At 35.9% G+C, this 24,989-nt stretch overlaps 1 protein-coding gene across 1 annotated transcript in view; it reads left to right on the forward strand.

Annotated features, from left to right (window-relative positions):
- LOC108369972 (uncharacterized) overlaps window positions 1–24,989 on the forward strand; it is a gene marked incomplete at both ends in the record, with an annotated part of 48,954 nt that overhangs the window by 7,405 nt on the left and 16,560 nt on the right. The window contains 5 exons of the mRNA XM_017625202.1: window positions 881–1,344; window positions 9,302–9,973; window positions 11,660–12,330; window positions 12,410–12,500; window positions 17,923–20,128. Coding sequence (XP_017480691.1) covers window positions 881–1,344; window positions 9,302–9,973; window positions 11,660–12,330; window positions 12,410–12,500; window positions 17,923–20,128 — 4,104 coding nt within the window. The remainder of the gene's footprint in view (window positions 1–880; window positions 1,345–9,301; window positions 9,974–11,659; window positions 12,331–12,409; window positions 12,501–17,922; window positions 20,129–24,989) is intronic.

Here is a 24,989-nt window from a genome sequence, read left to right on the forward strand (position 1 = left end):
AGTTGTTCTTTGCAATTTTGTGAACTAAAATTCTGCTTGCCGAAAATTATATTGGCTATGTCCATATGTATTTATACTCCTTTGTATGAATAACAATAGCTAACGAAATGACAAAAACAATGGGTAACAAGAAGAAAGGTATGTACGCATGCCATACCAGAGATATACGGATATAGCGCGTAACAGTCAGTCAGTCGGCAACAACAACAACAACAACACAAAACAAAATTAACCAGACTTAAATAAGCTGTTAGACCTGCTGCTTTTAGTCGATTGTTTGGCCTGTGGCCGCTTGCATATTTGTTGTTTTTGTTTGTGCGTGTATCGGTTTTGGTTGGCTCTCTGTACGAGTATCTTATAGATACAAATCATGTTTTAGTTTATATAGTATTTGAGTCACTATGGACACTAATGGAGCGCGCGCTCTGGTAGAGCTGGTACAGCTCGTAGCTCGCTGGTGAATGTGGTTTGTTGGAGATTCGAAGGTGCCTGGCAGTAGCTTAGCGTGTTTGGTATCGTTTAGTTGAGCGGAAAAGCAACAGTTGTGCACAGTTATTTAAACTACACGTATTTGTTATTAACTATTTTTGTGACAGATAAATAGTTCTAACTTTTGGTGGCTTCAAAATTTTCTTTAAAAAATGGCAAGCAAAAAAATTTGTAAGTGTTTTGCAGTGTCAGCAAGTGTTTTGTGCTTTAAATCCCAGTTCGCTGCTTAGACCAGCCTCAGCTGTTAGCAGTCAGTCTATCAGCTAGCTGCCTACCAATCCGCTATACTATCTCTAATTAGTTTTCACCTAATTAATATGTGCTCCACTTTATTGTGGCAATAAAAATCACCAACTAATTAAATCGTGTTTTACTTTTATTTTCTTTCCAGATTTATAAATCGCCCCAGCCGTACACCATCACGTGGTCGCACCGGCAATAGTGTCAACGGTTCACCGCATCCAGTACGCCGCAACACACGACACAGTGAGAGTTCATCGTCACCATCATCGCCAGTGCCCGCGCGTCGCTCGGCAACAATCGCAAACGACAACAATCTAAGTAGCCCAGTTGCGCCACCACCACCCACCACCACCATAGTTCAATCAATAGCCGGTATTACAATCGAGGATGTAGGAGGCTCTGCCTCGTCGGCCGATCACATTACACATATAAAATTATCACCACTACAAATAATGACCAATTCAGCGATGCCGGCTACTGAGCTCCGTCCGCCAGCAAATGGCAGCGCCGCGCTGGACGAGGGCGAGGCACATCCCGCTGGGACCGAAATGCATGGCGAAGTGAATGAGGAAGCCGGCACTGCCAATATTGGCACCCAGGTGGCCAATTCAGGTGAGTTGAAAGTGGTCGACTGTTTGCTGATATTTTTTTTTCATCCATTTCTTTGATTGCTGTCTTGTTTAGAGTGTGCATTGTGTTTGTGTTTTTTTTTCTTTCTAATTTTCTGTTTAAATTTTTTTGCTGCTGCATATGTACATACATTTCTATCTTATTATCTCACAGATTTTTTGTTTTTGCATCGTGTTAAATTTTTCATAATTTTTAGTGCATATACGTTTTTCTGAGTCTTGGCATGATTTGCTTAAAAGTTTGAGTTAATTGCATTTTGTTGTTGACTTTATTTTAGACCTGTAAATTTTTAAGTACGTTGTGTTTTAAATTATCGTTTTTTTAACACAGTCTTTAATATTTTTTGTTTGTTGTTTTTTTTTTGTTGTTATGTAGTGTTATGGATACAGCGGCATACATACCTTTACTTTTAAAATTTAATTTCTGAATGTCAATCTTAGTTATCTTTGTTAATGGAATTGATTCTCTAGTGGCGCTTTAGTTTTGCATTTTCATNGTTGTTTAAAAGTTTGAGTTAATTGCATTTTGTTGTTGACTTTATTTTAGACCTGTAAATTTTTAAGTACGTTGTGTTTTAAATGATCGCTTTTTTAACACAGTCTTTAATATTTTTTTGTTTGTTATTTTTATTTTTTTGTTATGTCGTGTTATGGATACAGCGGCATACATACCTTTACTTTTAAAATTTCATTTCTGAATGTCAATCTTATTTATGTTTGTTAATGGAATTGATTCTCTAGTGGCGCTTTAGTTTTGCATTTTCATTACAACTGACAGCTGTCAAACCCAATTGAAATCAAACTTGAATTCGCATACTTTGTAAGCTGATATCTAAGGTTATTTTTCTGTTGTTTTTTTTTGTCGATGGTACAATGAACCAAAATCAAATGCAACAATGCTCACATACTTTCGTAATTATATTTCTAGGTTAAACTTGTTAGGGAAATTACACATATCACAGTTGTTATTTAAATACTTAAAAAGAAAAAAATATCTACAGCAAAAAATTGCAATATTAAAAAGCATATATTTAAGCAAAGCTTTGTATGTCAGTGGGCAGCGAACATGAGGACATGGTGATATTTGTTAAATATTTGCAAGGTTTTTAAATTAAAATTTTTTTTGTTATTTTTTCATAAAAATATGGTAAATATAACTCAAATTTTCAAACTTTATACAGAGCTTAGAAAAATTTTACAAATTTTCATTTTTTAATCTAGGCTTTTAGATTTTGTTTTTTTCAGTATGCAATTTGTAGCCCATAGTAGTTTTGTAGCATAATAAAGTGCAAGCTTTAAGCGGCTGCTAAATGGCGTTGATTTTTTTATATATATATTTTTTTGCTGACGACTTTTTGCATTTTTCCCATACAAGCATGAATTTCATTGGAAGAAAATTCGCAAGACCGTTTGCAAAGAAAATTAAGAAAAAAAAATTAGCGCTAGTTTTTATAAATTGCACTTGTTATATGAAAAAACCCGCAAACGCCGTCAGCAAAAAAAATAATAATAATAAAAATCAACGCAATTTTACAGCCGCTTAAAATTTGCATTTTGTACTAAAATTTAGTGGACTATAAAACTGCATACTCAAAAAAATTCTAAAAAATCAGATTAAAAAGTTAAAAATTTGAATGAAAATTTTGTTAAATTTTTCTAAGCTATGTATAAAGTATGATTTATATGGTTTTCGTTAAACCATAGTAGTGGTAAATAGAAGCAAAGTTGCTAGCAGACGAGGCTAAATAAGCGATTATAAAAGGACTTTTTGCACTTTAATAATCAGAATATATTTTATTAGTTATATTAAAGTGAATCCCTACGAAGCCATATGTTTGAAGTCAGGCGGAAATTCGGGTGAAAATCCCCTGACAAATCAAACAAAAAAAAAAAGTTGCTATAAAGCGTTCAATTCTGCGAATAAAAAAATTACTATCTAAATGAATGTATTTCTTTGAAGTATTTTTCCCACACTTTTTAACAGCAAAGTATATTCAAAAGTATTGGAGCACTTTACACAATGAGAACGGTTTTGTGGATCTGGCAGGAGGTTTCCACCCGAATTTTCGACTAGTTTTAAACATAGGACTTCCTGGTGATTATAATAGCGTAAATAGTCCTGTTTTAATCGCCACTTTAACCTCGTCTGTCACCAACTTTCCACCTTCCTAACAGTCTAGTGATTTTTTTGGGGTTTTTTTGGTTAAAATAGTATACCTCATGTTTTTTTTTTCACCCGTAAAAATTCAGGGAGTGCCAAAGCCACCACTGGAGAACCGCCAGCAGACTTTCATTTGGTTTATTAGGACATCACAACGGGCTCATCATAAAAGTTCTAGCCTTATTATAAATGGTGTAAGCAAAACTTTTAGTCTTACAAAAGCGTTCATTTTAATAATTTTAAGTAGAGTTTTTTAGGTAAGACTGGATGGGCTGCTCTGATTAAAAAGTTCACTCGGAGGCCACGCAGGCTGTTTTTGATGTCGAGGAGAGGGTTTTCCAACCATCCAGTTTTTCTGCCGAATTCTAGTTGACCCATCAGCCGAGTTTACTCTAGGCTATTTAAGTTTTCGAAGAAATACTTCCCCCAGAGTGCAGGGAACTTGCATAGGAAGCGTTGGATAAATTCTAAATATCTCTTCTTCATTTATACAGCTTTTATTGCCATGAGGGGCGGCCATATGTATTTCGGTGAGAGGTCGAAGGTTCGGGTTTGTGAACCTCAGCAAACTCCTTATTCTTCGTTCATCAAGCAGTAACCGGGGTGCAGATTATCCCGCCTGCTCTTGGTAGCCATCCACAATTCGTGAAAACATTAATGTTAGAACCCCTTCTCCATATCTTATCAAAAATCGCCTTCTTACACAAAGTTATTGTAGGAATATTCCGCATTCCTGAGCGCATATCGAGTTAGTAGATATCGACCGCAAAGCAGTGATAGGAGATAGGAGCTTGCCTGTACAGTTTTGATAACGCTATGTATCGATTTTAGAACCGCCTGTGAAGATTTGAATTTCTTCATTGCCTAGAACAATATTAAGTTCTCAGTCATTTCTGTCGGGGAAAATGGATTTCGAATTTGCGGTTAAAGCCAACTTCCCTTGTGTGATAATAGCAGACTCTGTCCAGGATGACCGCGTTAATTGTTCGCAAACTACTTGGCTCCCTGATTTTCAGGGTTGCTCTTAGGCGGTTAGGTTATTTCCTTCCATTTATGGGTGTGAAAAAGTAAATTCAAAGAAAAACGTATATGTACATAAATGTCCTCAAATACCGGACGCACCCTGTAGGTATTTATGCATATATTAGTATGTAAATTGAAGCCTCAGCTTACAATTGAATTGACACCAAGCTCCCAATGAGCTGGGCGTCGCAATAAACAGAAATATTTTATTTGCCATAAATAACGCAAACAAAACGTACTACAACAATTCGAATCAAAAATAGATGGTCGAAACTCAAGTGTGCAAGTGTAAGAAGAATATTCATGTACATTAGACTGCATCACTGCCCATACAAAAAAAAATATCGGTACTGTGTTTAGATTGGAATTATAAAATCTATTATATTTTAAGACTCGCACCAAAATATTTCGGAAATATATTAAGATTTATGTAAGCTAGAGCGATTTGAAGAGACCTCCAAAAATGGAGTTTTTTATGAATAAAAATAGTTTCTTAAAGCATTTTTTTGAAAAGAAAATCCTCTCAAATGACAAGTCAACGCTTAAAAAATCTTCATAAAAATATTAAAATAAAGTTTTCAACGGAGTCGTAATAATGATATTTTTGTTGCTGTTTTTTATTTTTTTTCAAAGATTGGTTTAAGAAAACCTTGAATATCTGGACCAAAACTATTCCGATTTAGACTTATGAGGTATCATTGGAAAGGTGTCTTCCCACCATTTTTTCTTCTTTGCAAATAAACTCATTCAAAGTATGAACGAGAAAGCTTGGATGAACGAGCGTCAGTACAAGTTGAATTAAGATGTGTTGGTATTTGAAAAAAAAAATTGAGACGTGAAGTGGTTTTTTTTTTTTGCAAAGAAAGTACCTTTCCACTGATACCTCATAAGTCTAAATCGGAATAGTATTGGTCCAGTTATTCAAGTTTTTCTTAAAGCAATCTTTGAAACAAGTTAAAAAAACAGCATCCAAAATCTTATTACGATTTCATAAAAAAAGTTTAGTATTTTTATGCAGATTTTTCAAGCTTAAACTGGTTTGTCATCTGAGGGAATTTTTTTCAAATTTTATATTACTATTATTCATAAAAAACTCCATTTTTGGCGGTATTTTCAAATCGGTCCAGCTGACGTGAATCTTAATATTTTTCGGAAATATTTTAGTGGATGTCTTCAAATATAATAAGTTTTGTATTTCCGGCGGAAAAACCGCAACTTTTTTTTTGGTGATGCAGTCTAATGTACCTACATACATACATACTATGTAGTATCTAAACACACCAATTTTTTGTTTCTTTATTTGTAATTTTTTTTCTTGTGAAATAACATTGACTTCGTTCTACTTGCGTCTAGATTAGTGGCCAGAAGCTATTCTCATACCGGTTACTTGAATATGAGTTATGCTTGTATGTATAAAATTGCGGTGATCCTCACTTTGAGGGGAAGGTGTGTATCAGCGGCTTACATAAGCATAAATACATACACACACATCCATACTCGTATGAGTGCATACATATGTCTATCTGCAGCTGCCAATTGACCGCTTAAAAGTGTTAAGTCAACCAACAATTTTGGGTAATTTGAACAACGAATTATAACGGCTCTCCAATTTCATTCCCTATTTTCAGTGTAGTTGTGTTACCCACCGACCAACTGCAGCTGGAGAAATTTGTTTTTATTGTTTATTGTTAATTTTTTTTGTGTTGATTTCTTTCATTCACGCTTACACTGCCTTGGGACACAAAGGTGTCGCGCAGTTGGCTTAGTTGTTTTTTTTTTTTTTTTTTTTGTAACTTATTTACTTTTGTGATTTACTGTTGTCATTTATTGTTTATTTTTATTTAAATGCTTTCCACTTTAAATTATTTTGCCATTAAAGCTTTCTTCTACTAGTTTCTTTTTAATGATGCATACAATTTACATACAAACAAAACAATTGGCTACAACTGTTACTGGCTGACAATTGGATTGCTGCCAAGACAGCAGTGGTTACTTGTTGGCTTAAGCATTACATATCTACATACAAACCTATTTACATTAGGATGCAGCACCGAAAAAAATGGCGGTCTTCCACCGGAATTATAAAACTTTTGTAATTTAACACCCAAATTCATAAAAAGTAAAGAGGACTTTTACTGCTTTGTAAATCGAATATTCGTATGAATAGGGCCATAAGACTTTCGATAAAATATTTCGGAAAAATATTTGATAGACTAATTGGCAATTCCTTCAAAAATCGCATTATTTTTTTTTCGTTGATAAAATTTTTAAATATTTTTGTGCAGACCTTTCAAGCTTACAGTTTTTTTATCATCTGTGCTAAATAAAAAATATATATATTTTTAAAAATTAATTTTTTTTTCAAAAAAGTCAGTTTTTGGGGGTTTTTCAAATCGCCCTAGCTCGCAAAAATCTTAGCATTTTTCAAAAATATTTTGGCGGAAGTATTGAAATATAATAAATTTTATAATTCTGATGGAAAAACAGTAGCGATGGTTTTTTTCTATGGAGAGTGATGCAGCCTAATGTACATACAATTTTATGCATCCACCTTCTATGGGCCAGACTCAAGTACCCTTAATGGTACTTTGTCGTAATTTGTAGATACACTTGTAACTCACTTCTGATGCTTTAGCTGGGAAATGTGCTTGCATTCTAACTAATTTTGCGCAATTTCAAATTGATTGATTTCTGATTAAAAGTGGAAAAATAGAATAAATCGTTCTAATCAGTTTTTTCGTTAATAAACGTAGTAGATTGTTCTGAAAGCTTTCCTTATATACTCGTATATTTTTATAAACACTTCCGCAAGTCACTGCTAGAAACTTTACCACTTTAAATCGAACACGAAATCACAATCCTGAAGTGCATGAAGTACAGACTCAATGGAGCTTCGCAGTTCGGTTCAAAATGGAGGATATAAAAATTTTCTGTATGCCAATTAACTATTATTTTACCCATTTCTTTTTCCATTCAAGTACCCAACCGAGGTACCTCCGAAAGCTAGCTTTTTTGAGTGATTTGCGGGTTTTACTGTAGTTAGCTAGTTATATTGTTTCTATCTAGCGAAATTCCAATTCTCTTCTATTATTTTAAGTGTGAAATATTTACTAAGAACTTTCTTTGTTATTTGTCTTCTAAATTCCTTTGCACTATATTAGACTAGTCACTATTTATTAATAACATGCCATTCAGCTATATTTCAAAGCTCTACTAAAATTATATAAGTAAGCAAGCATATCCACTATAAGTAAGCAAGCATACCCACTTGAAGTTATTTATATTTATTTTATCATAAGGGTCGCCTTTTGGCATTTTTCGAGGAGGCAATTTTTTTATTGTTCCAAAATTCATTGACCTCAAGTAACTCGTTCTAGTACTTCCCCACTAGATCCCATTTCTTATCACTAACATATCACCCTAATGTCAGTAGAGCTCACCAAAAATCATTAAACTTATGCTGGGGAATTTTTTTTTGATTCATTCCAGTAGAACTACAGACTTAAAAAGCTTGTAAAAAAATTTATTGCCAAGGGAGACAACTCTCCACTATAAAAACGACGCTTAGAAGAAAGTGTCAGTTTTCCCAGACCAGAAATTAGGTAAATTTGTATGCAAACATTTTGAAAATTTTTTTGCATCTTAGGTAGAAACCTATTGTTATCTCTTGATAACACCACCTGCTGTCCCTATCTGATTTTAAACCACCGAACCCGTTGAATCGTAGTAGGAGGATATATCTGTTGTTTAAGTTCTCGAAAAGTGGCCGGACAGAGATTTTAGCCTTTTTTCCGGATGCAACCGTATTGTGAGAGTGTACAGATTACATACCTATCGCTTTGATTCGTGAGAAGAGTCTTTGCCCTGCTTCTCCTAATTCTCTCTTAGATATTTTTCTCCCGCACGAAATTTAAGAAATATATATGCATATGTATTATACTTTTTAAAGCAAAGAAATCCAAAAATTAAAAGAAAATTTAATTTTAAAAAATAATAAAAAATAAATGCACTACTCGAGGACTCAAAGCTCTTATCGCTCAAATGGCTCGCCAGTGCAGTTCTCACTGGGCCATTGCGACTATTCAAGTACCGTGGTAAAATGATAAATATACAAAAAGTGCTTTCTGTCAAAAGAGCTTTTCACCGTGAAAGTTGGCAGGGGAGCTTTTTTTGTAAGACTTTCCTGCCAGAATAAACACCAACTTTCGTACTAAATAGCTTGCCTACTGTCTTTCAATGGTCTTACAAAAGACTGTCAACGATCTTAGCCAGAATTGCAATGTGAAAGTGAAGTGTTTTGGAGCAACTGTGGAATATTTAAAGTTTGAAATTCAGAATTTTGTTCATTTTAAATAACGATATTTTGTTTCGTAATTTTCATTTCAAGAAATCGAGCCCTAACCACGAGAATATGTGACGTAAACAAATTTTTTTTTCGGTGAAGACATTTTTCGAAAAACATGTCGGCTGCGTTATTTTCACGGTTAGGGCTCGAAAAATATAAAGCTTACAAGTTTTTTAGCAGAAGAAATAGTCCATTAAATATATGAATATCACCTACAATGATCTTCTCTTAGGGAGACACAGCTTTTTTGATTCCTACAATGTTTTGTAAATATTATAGTAAAAACTTTTATTGCAACTCTATAACTATTCTATATACATCCACATATTCTTTGTTCTGCTCTGCCACTACTCGGATTTCTCTACTGAAACACCATGCTCTGCCACTTCACGACCTTACAAACTTACACAGCTGCAAACGCCTTGCACCAACGCAAATACGAAGCTCATACTCATAAAACCCCCTCTAATACTATCACACGACCTATCACCAAAAAACATGCAACAACAATAATAGCAACTGCAAATGCCATAATTTCAAATAAATCGCCAACGCCATTAAATCAACATAGTAGCCAACAACTACAACAGCACCGGCTGCACCAACCCAACAATAATAAAAGCCACAATCGTAGCAGCAGCAGTCCCGCCAGCAATGTTAACAACAGCACTAATAACAACAACAATAGCCATAATAACAGTAACAACAGTTATGCCATGCCAACTGAAACATTTCTGCTTAAGCAAAAAGCCGCTATGCTTGCTGGCGGTGGCGCTAACACACACGCGGCTGTTTGTGTGAAAAAGAAGCCATTATCACTGCTACAAATCATACCTATACCGTCGACTATGGCAACAGCAACAACGGCACATCAGCTAAGTCACCAACACAATGCAACGCCACAAACGCGCAGCAGACAGGAATCCACAGGATATATCACACAATTGCCACAACGACGGCAAAGTCCACTTTTAGGCGCGCCACCATCACCATTCTCGCTGGCACGCTCACCGTTATCGCCATGCTCGCCACCGCATTATGTGCGGCCAACGAAAGCGTCGCGCTTGAGAGCAGCTGCCTTGGGTGAGTGCCCCCAGTTTGAGTGTTCGTCCCTCTCTCTCTCCCACACTCACCGAGTAGCTGTAGTGATTGGACGCTAAGAGGCGGTTTATCCGTACATATACATTTGTACATTATATGGTAGCATAATTTTAGGTGTAGTGACGAAATTGCATTATTAACGTTCATCATGCTCACTCATCTGACTCATGTCGCCTGTAAATATGCTTTAAATATGAATAATGCATTACGTAAACACTCATCTCAGCAGTCATTCATCCATTGGACGCATTCATCGATGGCTTATGTATTAATCATTTAGCTGCTGCTAACGCTAACCTATGATTTATGTGAAATGTAGCGCACTTTTAGGCGCCTAACCAATGTATTTACAAGTTTTAACAAAAGTGATTAACTTATTTGGCGGAAAAAAATTAAAAATATTATACTTCAATTAAAGGGCATCTGCTAACACTGTGTGCAATTTTGATGAAGAACTATTTTTATTGAAACAAAGTTTTTGCTCATATTTATCCTAACTTTGTGCTCTGACAGGTTAATCTCTAAAAAAATGTATCTTCCACAATTCTGTCGACCTTTTTTGCGATAAACCCTTTGCCTACTAAAATTTCTGAAAATATTAAGGTTTCTTACAGTTTTCTATTCTTAAACCCTGTCATTTGGTATGAGAACTACCATTCAGTTAGAAATTTAGATCTTAAATATTCTATAACTTGTAAAATTAAAATAATTTTCAGAAACATTTCTTTGTTTTTTTTTTTTTTTATAAATTAGTTTATAGACCAGTCAAAAAGGCTCGTTCAGATCAGAAGATTTACTGAAAGTTCTTCATTGAGAATTCAAAAAGATCAATACATTTACAAAATTGGAAGGGTTAAAATGATAATAAAGTTTATTTAGACTACTTACAAAAAAAGGACCAAATAGATCCTCTCAGCTAAGAATGAAGGAGCCAAGATGTTTGTTTTGGCGTTGAGTTGGAATCCTCTAACAGCCGATTTTGAGTCGTACTGAAAGACTTTCATTAAAGGGTCGATAAGACCCATTCATGATGAGAAATGTAAGTGCTTGAAAAATTCTCAAAGGCATGTTCTCCATAACTAACGCTCCAACTGCCATTGCTTAATCATTTTTCTAAAAAAAATCAATCAAAAACATTATTTTAAGGCAGAATTTATATGGCAGGGCTTTTAAGAATATTTTCCGTTGCTTTGTAAATTATAACACATTGCAGTAAAATACTCCTGGTTTAATTCTTGAGGTTAGTGTAGTTGAGGCCCAAAAAAGCTGATCTACAGTATATTAAATAACCAATTGGCTACGTATAATTTAACCCGAATTCAATGATATTGTTGTTGGAGCCGTATTAACCAGAGCTAATAACTTAACTGGCTTACGTGTAACCCCAGTGTATGCGTGTTGCTAACCCCAAAATCGACTAAAATTTTAAATTAATATTAAGACCCCAAATGTTTCACAACCGAACCTAAATTATTTCGCCTTAACTCAACTCTTTTGCCTCCTACATATGTATGTATGTAGTTATATTTTCCTTATCCTATTGTACACTATCTCTTCCCTTGTATGAAGTAAACTTAATCATGTTGGAGACTAACTTGACACTACTAACACACCATTTCGCCATCCTCTTCCATTCCTTTTCTCTCTCTCTCTTTCTCTTACAAGCAGATAAAAAAAAGTATGAAGACGAGATAGCTCAGAGACCACGCTCCCCATGCTATGGCTCTCCCAGCTCACCACGTATAGCTATATCGCCGAAACATCAATCGCCACGTCTCTCTACCAGTTCATCCTCTGATCATCCACGTGGCCCAACGGCCGGTTCCGAATCGGATACGAAACTAAATCAGGACGCTTCACCTACGACAATTGGCAAGCTGGAAGCAACAGCATCACCTACAACAATTGAAAGTTTGCAAACAACGACATCTACATCATCATCATCCACTGACTACCCAACGTCGACTACCACCAAGAAGCTTGTACCCTCCGTTTCGGTATCGGTCAAGCAAAACCTCAGCGAATTGCACTACAATGGTGACATCAATGCCATTGGCAGTCCAAAGAAAGCTGCTGTTTCGAAACTGAAGAAACCACGTTCTACCGCCACACCATCCCCATCAACTGAGTGTACTGCCAAATTTACCCGCACAGCTGGTCGCCTGTCTACCGCCGAGGATACTGATTCGCATTTGATATTAAAGGCCGGAAAAACTGTGACACGTCCACGCACATCCACCATGAAATCTGGCAAAACGAAGTCGGCCAATGATTTGAAACCCGATAGTTGTGAAAATTCACCCAGCAAGCTAGAATTGAGTCCGGTGATGAGTGCAACTGTGAGTAATACATATATTAATGAAATTGTTTTTGTGTAAAATTTATTGAAAATTATTTTCTTTTACACATCCTTTGCAGCCTGGCAGCCCCATGGAGGATCGCGATAAATCATCGAAACGTAAATCGAATTTGAATCGCTCACTCAATGATGAGGCCACCGTCGATAGTGGTGAGTTATCGAGTATCGTGCAAACGATTTGTATTTAAAAAAACTTACTTAGATGAAATGGAACTTTATCATTCGCATCTTTTCTTATAGTAATCAATCTGAAATATCTGCTGCTAACCGCAAAATTAAGGAAAAATAAACTATTCTTAAGTATGTATTGACACAGCGTTGATAAAAATTTTATACTTATTCGACACTCCACTCAATACTGCGTAGCTTCTGAACTATAGTTGAAGTTGAGTTAACAACTGAAAAGCGTTCGGAACTTTTCTCAGGTGCTTTCCCAGAGAGAGAAGCATAACAATAACCAAATGGAAGAAAAGTTTTGAACTAGAACGACGAATCCACCTTTAGTCGTATACTGAAAACCAAAAAACAAAAACTCGAGTTTTAAATAGGATTCGTTGGAAATTGCATTTCTCAAAAACGATCCGAGCACAAGATTTCTTTCGAATGCTTGATGCACATTCTTCTACTTCTTAATACAAAAAATACTCCTACGTCCTCAAATAAAAACAACGAGGCATATTCATAGTCGAAATAAAGTCGACTCTAAAGTTAGTTGAATATTTTTTTTTACAGATTTTCAATTGAAAATTTGGTCTAAAAGCTGCATGTAGCGTAACTTTGTTGTCGCCACTAGATAATTGAGAATCATTTTTTTATTCTGGAGTTTATTCGAGAACCCATACAAGATGTAAAAAATTGATTTTTTTTGTCTTTTCGTTTTGTCTGTTGGTGTTTCCGAGTTTCCGACAGGGTAGGAATATGAAGTAGAGCTCTCGATTTTGCTCGCACATTTTCAAACAGCCCGGGTATATGAGCAGCGAGTACTCGCATACTTGTTCAATGCTCATTACTCGAAAATTTTCGAGCATGAGCTCGAGCAATTCGAGTTTTTTCGAGTAATTTGAGCAATGTTTTTTTTTTATTATATTGACATTTTTGGTAGCAACTTTTTAAATTTTTCAAATTATTGATATATAATGCAAAGATTGTTACATTGGTATTTAATAATATAATTTCTTTAACATGAATTAGAAAGCAGCTGCTGACAAATACAATTTACAAATTTTCTTTTGTTTATGAAATTGTTCAAAAACTCGAAAATTTTTAACAAACATTTGAGCAGTTGAGCAATGAACGAGTTTCGAGCGAGTATCGAGCTACTCGAATTGCTCGATACCCGGGTATCTAGAGCTCTAATATGAAGTATGTATTATGTCACGATACTGAAGATGGCACAACGCCGAAACCGGTTTGTCTCTAAACCAAATTTGACAAGAGATGACAGAAAATCGTTTCACAATACATCATTTTTATAATCCTTCGGACAAATTTTTCAATTCTGGTGAAATCATGACTATTTCGTTTTCAAAAATAGTTACATTTTTCATCAACGTTTTTAGAAGTTGATACTGATACGTAATATGTATCTTTGTTAAATTTCAGAAGGGAAGACAGAAATCCCTACCCAGTCGGGAGCATCAACAAACAAAAAAAGCATAAAACAGTGTTTTGGATAATTCTTTTTATTTATCGGGAATGGTGGTCCCATACTAATTTGGTTTAGTTCCGATCATTTCGATCATGAATAAACTAAAGGCACTTTTAAATTTCTCTTGCAAAATATTTTTATTCTCAGACTACTTTCGGCGAAAAGATAGTATTGAATACAACCGACCGTCCGATGTTGACGTTTTAAAACTTGGATTAAACATTTCTACTCCTACTTTTTATATAACATCTAAACCATTTCTCATTTCCTTCCATCTCAATTCCATTACAATGTAGGAAAAATCTCAGTTGTGAAATAACACAAATAAAACGCCGAAACACGTGGACTTAAGTGATTACGAATCTGTATTCTGTTTTTTCAGACCAGGTTATTTTCCCCAACATGTTTTCATTTTTATGAAGAAAAACAAACTTGATTTTATTATGGAAACTGAAGGTGTCTTGGGCCTTCACGATTAGGAGCTAATCGTATCGATGGTCCTCTGCAATAACGACACAACTCAAAATTTCTTGTATTTCAGTAGAGCCAATTAAAGATTTTGTGTTTCGTAATTTAGCAATAATATGTCTTGAAACGTAATTATTCCGGATTATTTGCAGTCATTCTGTATGGGAAATTTGTATGCTTTCAAATTATAACTTTTTTTTAGTAAGTGTTGAAGTATAAAAATATGAAATAAGCAACAACTCGTAAGTAGTTAAACCAAAAAAATTCCATTTGTATTGCTGAACAACGGCGCAAAACAAACAGTGTCGTTATTTTACATAAAAGCATGACTAACCTATCGAGAGTTTTTGACTTATGTCAATATTCACGATAAATGTGAGACATGTACCACTGTTCAGTAGTAAGGGTTGGCTACTTCGCTTCTGCCGGATTGGTAACAACTAAGCCTATGTCGATTTTCCACAGAAAAATATGGCTATTTATAAACCTAATCCGCTACATAACTCAAAAACATGGAATTTTGAGTTGTGCCGTTATTGCAGAGGACCATCGATATTTAAAAATTGTTTTTTTTATAGTTTTAATGACTTCCAAAATTTATTTGGTCAAATGAAGTCTCTATTATAGGTAAATAAAGAAATAAGATGTATGCGCATTAGGGTGCACCACCAAAAAAAGTTTCGGTTTTTCCATCGGAATTACAAAATATATTATATATTAAGAATTTCGTTAAAATACTTAAGAAATATGTTATGATTTACCTATGCTAGACCGATTTGAAAATACCTGCAAAAATCTCATTATATTGATTCCATTCATAAAATTTTTGTGCTGACCTTTTAAGCTCAAAGTCTTCTATCCGTGGCTACTTCTATGAAAAAATATTTTTAAAAACTAATGTATTAAAAAAAAATTGTTGGAAGTCTTTTCAAATCGGTCAAATAAATCTTTATAACTTTCGAAATATTTTGGCGGAAGTCTTAAAATATAACAAATTTATATTTGGGATGGAAAAATAGTAAAATTTTTTTGGATCTAGAGTGATACACTTTAATGTACGCACTTATTTGGGGCAATTTAGGTACTACGTAAGCAAAGTTTTAGTAATTTTTAAACCCTGCCTCCCTCTTGTCAACAAAAGTAAGCAAATTTCTTACCCCCCTTCTCATTACCTCCTATACTTACCTAATCGTGGTATTTTTTTAATCCGTTAATGATTCTCATAAGTGAACAACTCAGCTTCCAAAATTGGTATTTGCGATAGAATCCCTGCGTAGTAGAAAAAGCTTTGGTAAGTGTAATGTAATGAGCGCCTTTAGGTTCTCTCACCTTCGAGGTCAGCAAAACTCTATGAATATACTTTCTTCTTACTCAGTATTCCCAACCAAGTTCAACGAGAGACCAGCTAGTACTTTTTACTTCATTTAAAAAGCACAAAGTTATTGACAAAAATCCAGAACCAAACTTAAAAGCTTATGAAATGGCACTTCATTCTCATTCCATAGAAGCAGATGACCTTTCAAATTTTTTTCAAAGCCTTTGCAATCAGCGGCCGCTAAATGTCGTTCTAGCTACTATGAACTCATCAAATTGGCTGTACGAAAAACTTTCTATGAGGTCGTATTGTTTACGCGAAAACATTAATTGAGTATCACAAATACATTAGAAAATAATCAGCGCCATAATAGCTTGCGTGCGTGTAAAATAATTACGTTAGCTTTTGGCTTATGGCTACCGGTGGTTATTAAAAAAATTCTCGGGCTCAGCACAGTCAGCCGCTGTTGCATTGGTCTGGGTGGTCGTGGTTCAATGAGTGCACATATTTTTACATACTTGCATATGTATGTATCTACATACAACTCGCACATTCCACATTAGGCCAATGCCATTTGATGCCCTTCTCCTCCACCACCACCACCACCACCACCCCCAACTCTTCCTGTCACCGGCAAAATATGACTCGCCAAATTACCATAAAAAGCTCGACAATTTTCCTATGAATAAATTCATTCAAACCCCATATATAAACAGCCTTACATACATACGTAATTACGTAATGTTCATCTGCGTATGTGTGTATGTACATACGTACATATTTCTGTTACGCGTGCAACATTTACTCGTACAATGTAGCTTTGTGGTAATCACAGAATTTGTGTCAATACGCTTCAGTACGCATCACAATTTACCTCAACGCTGCGGAAAATTCTCCATTAACTATTCATTCTTTTTGCGCGTGCGAAAAACGGCACACAAAAATACGTGGTACAATGTTGCAAATACATTGCGCCGAGAAATATTTGAAACATTTGCATTTGCGTTCCTTTATCCTGTGTCAATCCTGCAATCGCTTCTGCGTACTAACCAGTGTCACTTGTGTTAAGTATGTTGTGCTATACGATACGTTTGCATGTGAGTTTTTGCATACATACTGAATGCTGTTTTTTTTTTGTTTTTGTGTGTTCTATACTGGATGAAGCAGTCTGTCCAGTGATTTGAATTGCGGTTCTTTCTGCTGCTTTTTCTTAAGTATAACTACGTTAACCCAAACCCACCAACACTTATCATTTAACACGGAACAGTGTTTATATGCATACATACGTAAATGCTATCGGTTAGAATTGCTGTCGCCTAAGTGATTGTGAAAAATAAATATAAAATCGTTTTCATAAAAAAGTAAAATTTTATTTGATGTGAGGCATACTGCCTTTAAAAGCTGTCAGAATCACTACCATTACCATTACATTTATCATCACCAATGCCGTGAGAATAACACCAATATTACCATAACAATTACCAGTAGCAGTACAATTACAATTACCAATACGGTTACAATTACCAGAATCATTACCAGTATCATTCCAATACCATTACGTTAACCATTACCAACGTCGTTACAATTACTACCAACATTACCATAACAATTACCTTTATCAATACTTTTACAATTATCACAACCATTCCCAGTACCACTAAAATTACCATTACGCTGACCAGTACCAATGCCGTTACAATTTCCACCAACAACACTATAACAATCACCAGTACTACCACAATCACCACGACGAATATTATTACAATTACCACAACCATTATCAGTACCACTACAATTACCATTAGGATTACCATTACCAATGGCGTTACAATTTTCAACAACATTACCGTAACAATTGCCAGTACCCGTGCATTTAACATTACCAATACTGTTACAATTACCACAAGCATTACGCTTACCTTTACTACTACCTTATCATTACAGTAACCATTACATTTACCATGTTTAGCCACCTGAAGGCAAAGATGTTTCACATCAAAATAAAAAAATAAAATAAAATAGTCTTTCAAATTAATTGCTTCTTGTAATTATTAATCAGCTGCAGCAATGCCATCCGACCAACTTCGGCACCTTGTTTCCCATCACTTTCCACATCTAATACCTTCTCCTTTACCTTTCAGATGACTCCTTGGCGGCACGTCGGCGTCGACGTCGTGAACTCGGCTTGGTTCGCCAACTTGTACCAGCAGATGACTTGATTTTGCGCGAGATGTTATTGCCACATCAGAATGAATTGGAAAATGCTACTGACAAGAGTGCTGCCACATCTCCTTCCGCCTCCGGCAAGTCATCACAAACTGAACTCGCTTATCACATGGAAATGGCGCGTCGCGGTTGGGATCTAGTCAATCCGAGCGTAAGCAATCGTGCGCGTTCTGAAACGGCAAGTTCAAAATATGACCTCAATTCGCGTGAGACAGAAAAGAAAGAAAAGCCGAACAGCATGCGGCTGGCCCGCCGCAGCGATACACTACACCTCGGAGAGTTGCGTAAATTGCGTTCGAACGATGTTAACCGCAAGATGAATGAGCGCACGAAGAGTGACTTGGCCGAAATAAAGAAGATTGCTGAGCAGGCCAATGTCGAAATGGCCACGATGGCCACGGGTATTGCAACGGAATTGGCCGAGAAAGCTGTGCTGAACGCCGATTACGAGTGCGAAGTCGGCAAGTCGGCAGATCACAATGAGTGCGTCGTAGAATTAGCTACGCCTGCGCGGTACGGCATGGGGAGTTGCATAAAAGTCTCACCAACGCCACCACCCGCACCATCGTTCACCGAATTGGAGGTGGCAGCCGATGAAAAAGGAGTCGATACAGTACCAGCTAAACATGCCACATTCGTTCAGGAGGAACGCATCTACTACGATCCGGAGACTAGCGATCATGTGTCGAAGTCAATGTCCAACACCTCAACGGCTAGTGGCATATTGCGCCAGCGCATGTTGAAGGCGCGCAGCATGGAACGGGATGCAGGTCACGAACCGCCAAAGCTCTCGCCAATACTGCGTCGCAGAAGCACAGACGATCCGAGCTATATGTTGGCGCCAACGAGTACCACCGGCATGCATTCGACGTCGCCTTCCACAACGTCGCATAATCACATTGTCTCGATATTGAAGAAGAAAGACCACATTGCGGGTGAGTCCAGCTCTGCATCGAGCAATGCTTCGCCTGTCACATTCTCGGCGAATGTTGTCGACACACCGGCCACAAAGCAGAAACGCACAGGCATACTGAAGAAGCGTTCCAGCCTTGATGAGTCGCGCTACTATTCACGCTCTCATTCGCCGGACGAGCGCAGCATACTTATTAAGTCGGCGCGCCGCAATTCGCTGGAGGAGACTGCGGGCATTCAGCAGCAGCAGCAGCAGCAACAACAACAACATGGCATACTTAAGCAGAGCAGCTATGAGAGTAGCAAAAGCGATGGCTGTCCCTCGGCCACTGAACCACATCCGCATGGCATATTGAAGAAGAAAGATTCTACCTCGACACCTTCCGATGGGGGTAGCCATGCCCCCAAACACGTCTCGATCTCACAAGCTGTACAAATGGCGGCCGCTGAGCTGTATCGTGAAACAGCCGATAACCAATTGGCCGCCGGCGGTGAACACGAAGAGAGCGGCTATACGCCCAGCAATGAGGAATATGAAATCCGCCCAATACTCAAGCTCGAAAGCGCATCCAGCGATGATGCTATGCGTCCACCTAAGCCAATATTGAAGAAGAAGTCCTCCGGTGATTCGGACGAATATGAAATACGTCCCATTTTGAAGACATCGCGAAAGAGTAGCCGCGAGGAATTCGATTTGGGCGGTTCGTTGAGTGAAGATGGCCGTCATTATAGCGAGCCACCACCACCGACAGTACGTCCAATACTCAAGACTGACTCACCATCAAAACGACGTTCATTGGGCGGTGAAGAGCTGGAACAGCAAGCGAGCGGTGTTGAAAATGCAAGCGAATCGCCGCCAAGCTTACTGAAACGTCGCACACGTTCTTTGGAACGACAGGAACCACCTGTGGTGGACTTGGCAGCGGCGTTGAACGCTATTGCCACTTCACAAGCTGCGCCGGTGGACTTTGTATCATCGCCAATTACAACTGGTGGCAACATTTCGGTCGCCGAGCGTATTAAAAATATGGAAAAGTTCCTAAACAGCAATGGTGTTTCACCTGCTACACCGGCGGATGCGAGCTCTAGTTGGGAATCACCTCTGCAGGCGGGTATGACTCCGCGTTTGCTCAAGCCGAGCGCCATCAGACGAGACATGTACCGCGATCGTTATAAGACGCAGCCGGTGACGAACGATGAGAAGATGCTGTAAGTACACACATAGTATATATGAAAAAAATTTAAATAGATGTTATTTTTAAAAAATCCCAAAAGTGATTATCGGCTCATGATTATAACTAAGTACATGTCGCTCGTTTGATAGAAAAACGACTTAACTCAGAAGAAAAATGCGATATATACTTAAATACTTCTTTAAAGTGGAACATAAATAAATAAATAATTGCCTAAGTGATTCTGGCCGAGTCCAAAACAGCACGCCAGTCGTTGTTTTCTGTGTCAGCTGGCGCCAATTGCAAATGCCAATTCCTTCTTAACCTAGTCTTTCCAACGCAGAGGAGGCCTTTCTGTGTTACCAGCATCGCGATCCTCATTGTATATTTTCAGAACGTTCCAGAACCACAAGTTTTGCTTCTCTGTCTAAATTCGAGAAGGCAGAAAAGACGTGAAGGTTATGTTTACCATACGCCAGCGATTGTACTCTCTTGTAAAAAATTATTTCTGAGCGATTCTTTTCTCCGGCTCTACTCCAACATCAGATTAAAGAAATCACATGAAAGGGTGTCGCCCTGTCTAAAACCTTGTTTGGTATCAAGCGGCTCGGAGGGGTCCTTCCCAATTCTGACGGAGTCGGCGCTATTGCTCAACTTCATTTCACACAGTCATATTAGTTTCTCGGTGATACCAAATTCAGACATTGCGGCATAAAGGCAACTACTGTTCTCGCTGTCCAAAGCGGCTTTGAAATCGACAAATGTGTGGTTTGTGTCGATCCTATTCTCGCGGAGTTTTTTCCAAGATTTTGGGTATGGTGAATACCTGGTCTTTGGTGGACTTGCCAGTCCTAAGGCTGATAAGGTCCAAGGTCCAAAATTTAAAAACTTTGAAATTTAACAAAATGCCAGAAATGCTGGATTCTCGCAAAACCATAATTTATTTTTTTTTTTGTGGTTACTTAGTAAAAATAATAAGAATCGTAACGTTACGCTAAAGCGAATAGGAGTCCAAACACGTGTTTACTTTAAATAAAATTTAAAAATAAGAAAAATTATGATTTTGATAAAATGGAGTTTCTTTTTTGTTCGAAAAATGTATGGAATTTTTTTAGTTTTCAAAGTTTTTAAATTTTTTTAAATCGCAAAGGAAGATCATGAAAAATACTTCTGAGATCAAAACTCAGAATGCATATAATATATACATATTATGCATTATATATGGCGCTACATTACCCAAAATACTGAGTATTTTTATTTTCAGAAAAAAAATTCTTACGATTTTCAAGGCGTCTTAGCGGCCATCAAACCTATTGGAAAATGTTCTCTTTTATCTAGTAACCACAAACAAATGTTCAAGAAAATTAAAAATGTTGTTTTTGAGAAAATTAAGTTCTTTGATTTTTCCAAAAACGGCCGCCATTTTGTTAATTTTCAAAGCTTTTCAAATTTTCAAGTATGCAAATATAGAGCACCAAAACACTTCTACAATCAAATTAAATTGGAAAATATTGATTTAAAAAAAAAAAAAACTAGAAAGATTCAGAAAAAAAACTGTCAGCCGTTTTTCTCTAAAACCACACTTTGCCTTAAAATTTTCCGAAACTCGTAACCCAGCGAGGTTTTTTTTTTGCAAAACAAAGAAATACGTGTATCTTTATTTGTCCTAAAAAACATGAAAAGTCGTATTAAACTTGATTTCGAATTTCGAACGCATTCACCCTGCATGAATAGAATCAGTCTTGTTTAATTTTTTTTATTGCATCGAATTTTGTTTTGTGCTATTTCATTTTATTTAATCTTATTTTCTTTTATTTAATTTCGTAGTAATTTATTATATTTTTTTATTTCTCCAAATTTATTTCTGGTTTTACTTTGTAATGCTTTGTTTTATATTTTTGCTTTTATCTCAGAAGTCTACACTCCATACTACATACTCGTATGTACGAAGAAAATACAAAACACAAAAAAGTGCCATAAAATTGGCATATTTCCAGTTCTTTTCGTTGTTTTTTTTTATGAGATCACGCTTTCGTATTTACTCTCTCTTATACGCTCTCTTAGTCTATTTATGAAATACCTAGTAAAAGTTTTGTCTGATTTATTTTTAAAAATATATCTGTAAATGGCGAGATTTTCACATTTACGTATACTGCACAGCTGTCACAGTAACGAATTTCAATTATACGTAAACATACTTATTCACATTAGGTTGGCTCGATTTTGTATTGAAGAAAATGAAGGCCATTTGATAGAATTGTAATAAGGGATATTAAATTGTCTTAGGACTAAGCAAATAATAATTGACCACAAAAGATTAAAATAAGGCCTTTCTGTACGCGCCAATGGGTTCAAAGGGTCAGAAATTTTGAAAAAGTAACTTTGGCTGCTAATATCAATGCGGATGAAAAAAAGTATTCCAACGGAGACAAGTAACGAGCATTACTGAATTACATGTGTTTCGATTTCAAAATCCGTGTAGTATCTTTGGAAAATCATACACACATGTAATTTGTTTACATTTGCATTGCAGTTATATATATTTACATAACTGTTTTTTTTTTGAGGGCAAGCAAATCTATTTTTGATTTGGATGAATTTTGGTCAGAAATTTTCTTTTATCATATAACAAAGTTCTGCCAAGGAAGAAAAAAAATATTCGAAAATTGAATATTTCACAATTTCCAGTATTTTGCAATTTTATTTTTTGAGTGTGTATCTCAAAAACTATTATAGTTACAGAAAAGGTTCTGGTTTCGTTTTAGAGGTTATATTTGGGCAACATAAAGAAATATATAATAAAAAAATAAGAAAATTAAAAAAAAATTCCTAATTTTGAGATTTAAAAAATTGTAAAAGCAAAAAACTTTTATACATTTTTTTCTAAATGTCTTATACAATACTTCTAACTGATCTCAAAAGATCATGAAATTTTCAAGGTGTGTTCTTAATGGTATGAACTTTTGACTTTGGAAAACATTTTTTTATTTTTTTTATTTTTTGGCCTAATAAAACGTTTATTTAAAATAAATAAATAAATGTTGTTTAACATTAAATATTTGAGTTTCCACAAGAAGTTATTTTCAAAGTTCAAAAATTTATATTTAAAAAAAACTTGCGGTTTTGTAAAAAAAATAGCCTAAAATGTGTATATTCTTGATTTTTAGTTTTTTTTTTAATTCAAAATTCTATAATTTTTTTATTGAATTAAAATGAAAAATTCCGACCAAACTTCATACAAATCACAAATATTCCTCTCCGACCATTGATCGATTTGACATAGATTGACCCTATATATGGTGCTGCCGTGATTCAGATGGGCAGCTTCTCTTTATACTATCTAAAGTGGCTTAATCGACGAAAAGGTGCAAGTGTCGATTTTTTTTATATAGGGACTCGTCCAGTATTTGACGCTCTGATATTTGGCTCACAAAAGTCCTCAGTCTTCCAGACACTATCGTCCATAGGACCTTATCTATATGTATTGTTAAGAAAGCTTTTCTCACGATAATGGGCGGAAGGAGACGATTTACTTTCTTGCAGACTATGCAATTCTTTGACGCTAGCTGAGATAAGCTCAAGCGGTATATTGTCGGGTCTAGGCGCCTTGTGGTTTTTATGCCGTCTTGGTTGAGTTGAGAGACGTGAGAATCATTCCTATGCGTTAAACTAGGGTCTCCTTCATCAAGCGCGCCAGCTCTGTCGCCATTCAAAAGCGTTGGGAAGTGTTCCCTACATATCATGACTAGTATTTTGAATAAAAATATGTTACCAGATTTCCCTCTTCGCCTCTGCATTAACCAGCCATTTATTTGCTGCCATATTTTTTGCTAAAATTTTCAGGTCGCATTTCCTCCTGTCAGTAGTTCAAGCTCTTCGCACTCACGTCTTCCTACCTCTCTTTTGTGTCTTTTGAACAGTTAAATTTCATGTTTTACTCTATACACTACTAAAAATATTTATGCTAAACCCCTTAAAATATACACACCTTTTATAAAATAAAAAAATAAAAAAACGAAAGTATATTAACTCATCGCCCTTTCGAAATGACCTCAAAATTTTTGTCATCGATCGTAGCTTGCAACATTTTCCTTATTTACATATATTAGTCAACCATATTTGCGTTACCTACTATATGTATGTATATTTTTGTCCTCACACACCAATGTTTCTTTTTCGAAACACTCATATTTCTACTAGCATGACTATTTTACATAAAAATATTGTAGTTTTTTTTTTTTGCTAGTATATCGTAATAATAAAACTTTAAGCAATTTCTGTATTAAAGCATAAATGTTTATTGTCAGCAAATAGTAATACAAACAAAAAAATGGTGTTATTGTACAAAAACACAATTATGCATATGTATTTATGTACATATATAACTACAAAATGTCCCCAACCGGATATAAAAATTCATTATCTCCAGCACANTGTATTAAAGCATAAATGTTTATTGTCAGCAAATAGTAATACAAACAAAAAAATGGTGTTATTGTACAAAAACACAATTATGCATATGTATTTATGTACATATATAACTACAAAATGTCCCCAACCGGATATAAAAATTCATTATCTCCAGCACACACTCCCCTTTTGAAATAAAAAAATAGATTCAGTTATGATTTTTATTTGTTAATTTTTGTTTACGCCGCCCCTATTTCCTCTACTCTTCATATCCATTTTCTGTAAAATTCCCAACAAACATGTTGTCAATAAGTGGTTCATATAAAATTTTTATTCAACAATGCCCGACTGACTGACTGCCTGGCTACACTAACCAACTCAACCTGGCTAATAGTCTCTTTCAGCTGCACAGCCAGCGCGTTTGCTTTTGTTTAGCTGACTAGCTGCTGGTCATTCATATGCACGCTAGTGTGCGCATGTGTTAGCCT

The sequence above is a fragment of the Rhagoletis zephyria genome, unplaced genomic scaffold (genome assembly GCF_001687245.7).
Source record: "Rhagoletis zephyria isolate East Lansing unplaced genomic scaffold, Rhagoletis_zephyria_1.1 Rzeph_scaffold_03936, whole genome shotgun sequence".
NCBI lineage: Eukaryota > Metazoa > Arthropoda > Insecta > Diptera > Tephritidae > Rhagoletis > Rhagoletis zephyria.